The 2,500-nt window shown below is 59.4% G+C and overlaps 1 protein-coding gene across 1 annotated transcript in view; it reads left to right on the forward strand.

Moving 5' to 3' along the window:
* Positions 1-378: 378 nt before the first annotated feature.
* The window catches only part of LOC122259223 (transcription factor MafA), a 3,444-nt gene continuing 1,322 nt past the window's right edge, over positions 379-2,500 (forward strand). The window contains exon 1 of the mRNA XM_043025836.2: positions 379-2,500. This exon is cut by the window's right edge and continues 1,322 nt beyond it. Coding sequence (XP_042881770.1) covers positions 1,048-2,085 — 1,038 coding nt within the window. The 5' untranslated portion in view covers positions 379-1,047 and the 3' untranslated portion in view covers positions 2,086-2,500.

Below are 2,500 nucleotides of genomic sequence, written 5' to 3' on the forward strand. Positions count from 1 at the left end.
ATTGGCTGAGCGGTGTTGTGGCGTGGGTGCGTCCGCGCTCCTTCCCGCCTCTAGGGGCTGGCTTGAGCTCAGTCCGGCTCCGCCCCTCAATCCGAGGCGCCAATCACGGGTTTTATTTCGCTTACTCCGCCCATTTGGGATATCCTCTACCGCATCTTAAATGGTGAGATGCAACTTCGTGTATATATTATTAATTATTTTCACCTGCAATTACAAGGTATTTTCACGCATTCATTACGAATAACGAATGGTTCCGACTGCAACAACAATGAGAATAGTAACGCTGCTAATAATTGCCACGGAAAGTCTGGCGCCCCCGTTGAAGGTCAGTGTGACGTCACGGCGAAGCTGCGCCGGGCCGGCACGCGTCGCGAGACGAGTGTGGCACGGCAGTCACCATCACTACTTCTCGATCGACAGTGACCACAGTGTCACCTCGACCCGACGCGGCACAGAGCCACGAACGAAGAAGCATTTTGAGAGCAACTGTTCGCTCTCTTGATACTCACGCGCTCGCCATCTCCGAGTGACTTCGACTCGGCAATCTACCGTTGGCCGCACACTCATTGTGATTTCTTTCAATGACTCAGGTGTGGGCGAGTGTAAACGTGCGCACGCGTTCTCTGTGAGTGCGCCCTCGCCGAGTGAACTCTAGGGTGCCATCGGGTGCCAACAACACCCATCCTTCGCCATCGCAACAAATGCCACGCCTTAACACTCGTCTCTCGTTGACAGTGCATTAAGTGAACCAGTGTCAACATAACTGCTGCTGTACGTCCAGCTTCGTGACACGGAGGTTGGCTCAGCATGTGTTGACTCCCAGAGACTCGTGTACTGGACAAAGCAGTGCCAGTGAAGAAATAAGTGACTGGCAGTTCAAAGACAGTTAATCAGTACTTTAGATAGTGCCAGTGCCAGTGAGTGTCAGTCTGTGAGAGCCGGTTTTTGGCCCATCGCAGCTGAACCCTAAGTCGCGGGGCGTGTACTGACCCCCCTCGACCCCCCCACAAAACGGATCGCAACTCGTGTGATGAACTTCTGAACAAAATGGCTGACGAGAACCTTGCCAGTGAGTACGTGGCGGACTTCATGTTGGAGCCGCTGGAAGACACCATTTGCGTCAAGGAGAACAAGGACCTCCATGGCATGGGCGGCATGGGCATGAGTCGCGTGCACACACACATGATGACGCCCCACATGCCCAACGTAGGCGCCGCCGCCTGGATGAACCACCACCATCACCACCACCCCCACCCACACGCAGCTGCAGCCATCGGCGGGATGCCCACGCCCCAGGTCAAGCCCCACTCCCAGGTGCCCGGCACGCCCCCCGACACCCCCCCGGGCTCGTCCCCGACCAACGGCTCCCTGCCCCCCTCGCCGCACTTCCAGGGCATGCCCCAGCACACGCTCATGGACGAGATGTGGGCCTACAACCGCTACATGCAGGAACCTCTGGACCTGCGGCCCGGCCCGCAGTGCGGCGGCGAGCAGCTGGAGGCGCAGACCTGGATGCTGGACCGCAAGTGGGAGAGCCAGCAGAAGTACCCTCTCAACACGCTGGCGCCCAACGGCAAGGGCCCCGGCGACCAGCAGTCGTGCCAGATGGGCTTGCAGGGCATCCAGCACCACAACGCCAGCGTCTACATCTCGGACGACGAGCTGGTGACGCTGTCCGTGCGAGAGCTCAACCGGCGCCTCCACAACATGCCCAAGGACCTCCAGACCAAGTTCAAGCAGAAGCGACGGACGCTCAAGAACCGAGGCTACGCCCAGAGCTGCCGGACGAAGCGCCAGAACTACAAAATGGAGCTGGAGAACGTCAACAGAAGCCTGCAGACGGAGAACCAACGCATCCAGAACGACGCGAACCAGCAGATCAGCATATACAAGTCCGAAAACCTGTCGCTGAAACGAGACAACGACAACTTGAAAAAACAGCTAGAGAAAACGCTAAGAGAACTGGAAGCCAACCGCCGACAGCAGCAGCAGCAACAACAACAGCAGCAACAGCAGCAGCACCACCACCAGGTGCCGCAGTCGTCCCAAGATACCAGCGGCGGTCAGGAGCTGTACTCCATGTGACCATGTCGCCCCCCTGACTTCCCGAACCCGCCGCCGCGTCAGGAGGGTGTCGGGTACACCTTGGAGAAACCCAACGAAGTAGCTTGGCCTCTGGAGCAGCAACGCCATCCCCAGCACCACCCCCCTCCTTCGTCCTCGTAGACGCATCCTTCTGGCCCTTCCCGTGCGGCCCGGCGACGCCCCAGCTCCTCCTCAACCCTCGCCCCTCCTGCCGCTGCTGCCTCCGCCCTTTCCCTTCCTGGTCTGCTCGTTCGGCTGTGATTCCCTCTCCTCGTGGACGAGTCTTGGGCAAAGAAGGTGACGAGGACTCTCAACACACACTCTCCCCCTTCCCCCCGCGCCGCCGCCGCCGCCCCACGTCGCAAATGTGAAGCGCCCGAGAGGTGTGGAGGGGGGGGAGGGAACAACGCCCCTG

This window comes from Penaeus japonicus, unplaced genomic scaffold (assembly GCF_977035675.1).
Source record: "Penaeus japonicus unplaced genomic scaffold, GWHDUDI00000001_assembly GWHDUDI00000012, whole genome shotgun sequence".
Classification (NCBI taxonomy): domain Eukaryota; kingdom Metazoa; phylum Arthropoda; class Malacostraca; order Decapoda; family Penaeidae; genus Penaeus; species Penaeus japonicus.